Source organism: Solenopsis invicta, chromosome 16, assembly GCF_016802725.1.
Source record: "Solenopsis invicta isolate M01_SB chromosome 16, UNIL_Sinv_3.0, whole genome shotgun sequence".
NCBI lineage: Eukaryota > Metazoa > Arthropoda > Insecta > Hymenoptera > Formicidae > Solenopsis > Solenopsis invicta.
Window position 1 is genome coordinate 17,912,641 of NC_052679.1, and position 1,538 is coordinate 17,914,178.

The window sequence follows — 1,538 nt, forward strand, 5'->3', positions numbered from 1 at the left end:
AAATGTAAAAATCTTAATGATAGTGAATTTATATTCATTAGAGGTTTTTAAATTTTCTTAACCTACAAAATTATTACATTCTAATTTATTGAAAATTTTTTATTCATTTATAATTTGTTCATTTTTACAATTTTATTTCATTTATTCACTATTGATTTACAATTTGTATATTAGTACATATTTATACTTGCACATGTAACCGGAATATATTTTTGCGTGTATTTATGAATTCATCCGTAAATTAAAAATTAATATCTATGTATCTACTACTATTACTGACTTGGAGAAAGAAAATGTTCCACATCTACGTCGAAAACGTCTCGAAAAAATTTTTACTTTCTACGACGTTTGCCCACAAAGTTTTTTGTGGATTAAAAAGGACGTTTGTTATACTTATGGTATTAGGATTGTACGGGCCCTTTGGACAATCCTTATCAGTGTGTGCCAAGTCGCCGGATGCTTCACAGTACGGACACGTATAAGCTCTGTAAATTAAAAAAATCATTTTTTTATACATTTAATGAATGCAGGACATTTAATATTTAAAAAAAGAGGAAAAAAAATTTTGAATGTTATTTCGTGAAATTATCCGCATAGAGGCACTGCAGACTTTTTTACTTTGATTAAGTAAAATTATATTAAAAAATTATAAAATGAAAATTATTATACACGAATTCCATATCATTCAGAAATTTAAATCGGATATTAAAAGTATCCCTAAGGAATATATATTTATGTTAAATGTTTTAAAAAATTGTTTAACACCGTAATTTTTTGACAAAATAAATTTTTTAATATTTACCTGAGGACAGGGCACAGAATACGTCCGTCGTCGTCTTTTAACAAGTGTTCCCGATAGAACGATTCCTCTTCCCCATTATTCCTGCAGAACACGCATTCCGTCGGCAAAGGTTCTTTGTTTTTTTTTGGCCATGGCACAATTTTCTTTGGTGCGTCCGTGTCTGGGCAATATTCGAAATCTTGACCATTAAACCGAAACTCTTCCATTATCTCATCAGCTAAAAATAAAAACTTATTGAATGCCAATAGGGAAATATCTTTATTTCTTAAAAGCAAAAGTTCTTCAAATAATCTATCTAATAAATAATATTCCTCTTTGAAATATATATTGAAATAAAAGTCACAGTTAAAAAATAGAAAGAATATACATAGAACTCACATTATATAATAATTTACAAAATTCCTTGTAAAAGTTGTCGAATTTATAGTTTTGGAACAATTTTTATATTGCATTACTATTGTGCAATCTAACATGGGATCGTCTCGGTTTGTACAAGTTTGCGAAAATTTTTGTATCAGTAAAATTTGACGGCATATAAATGTAAATTGAAGAAGAAAGTAACACCGTAAAATTAATAAATTTCAAGAAATTTGGAATTATAATGCGTGGTAAAAGTTCTAAAACGGCTAATAAATTTAAAAAATATTTAAAACTTTATCTAAAAATTTATGTGAAACAAAAATATAGTTGGATTTAAACAAGTTATCAGATGTTGATATCTGATCATAAGATCTTA

General features: G+C 27.1%; 1 protein-coding gene across 1 annotated transcript; it reads right to left on the reverse strand.

The window, feature by feature from the left end:
• Nucleotides 1-205: 205 nt before the first annotated feature.
• LOC105206367 (nanos homolog 1-like) lies at nucleotides 206-1,015 on the reverse strand. Its single transcript, XM_026141878.2, has 2 exons — nucleotides 803-1,015; nucleotides 206-485 (listed from the first exon to the last, which is right to left on the reverse strand). The coding sequence occupies exons 1-2, from the start codon at nucleotides 1,006-1,008 to the stop codon at nucleotides 305-307; spliced, it is 387 nt and encodes a 128-aa protein (XP_025997663.2). The 5' UTR covers nucleotides 1,009-1,015; the 3' UTR covers nucleotides 206-304.
• Between the last annotated feature and the right edge of the window lie 523 nt (nucleotides 1,016-1,538).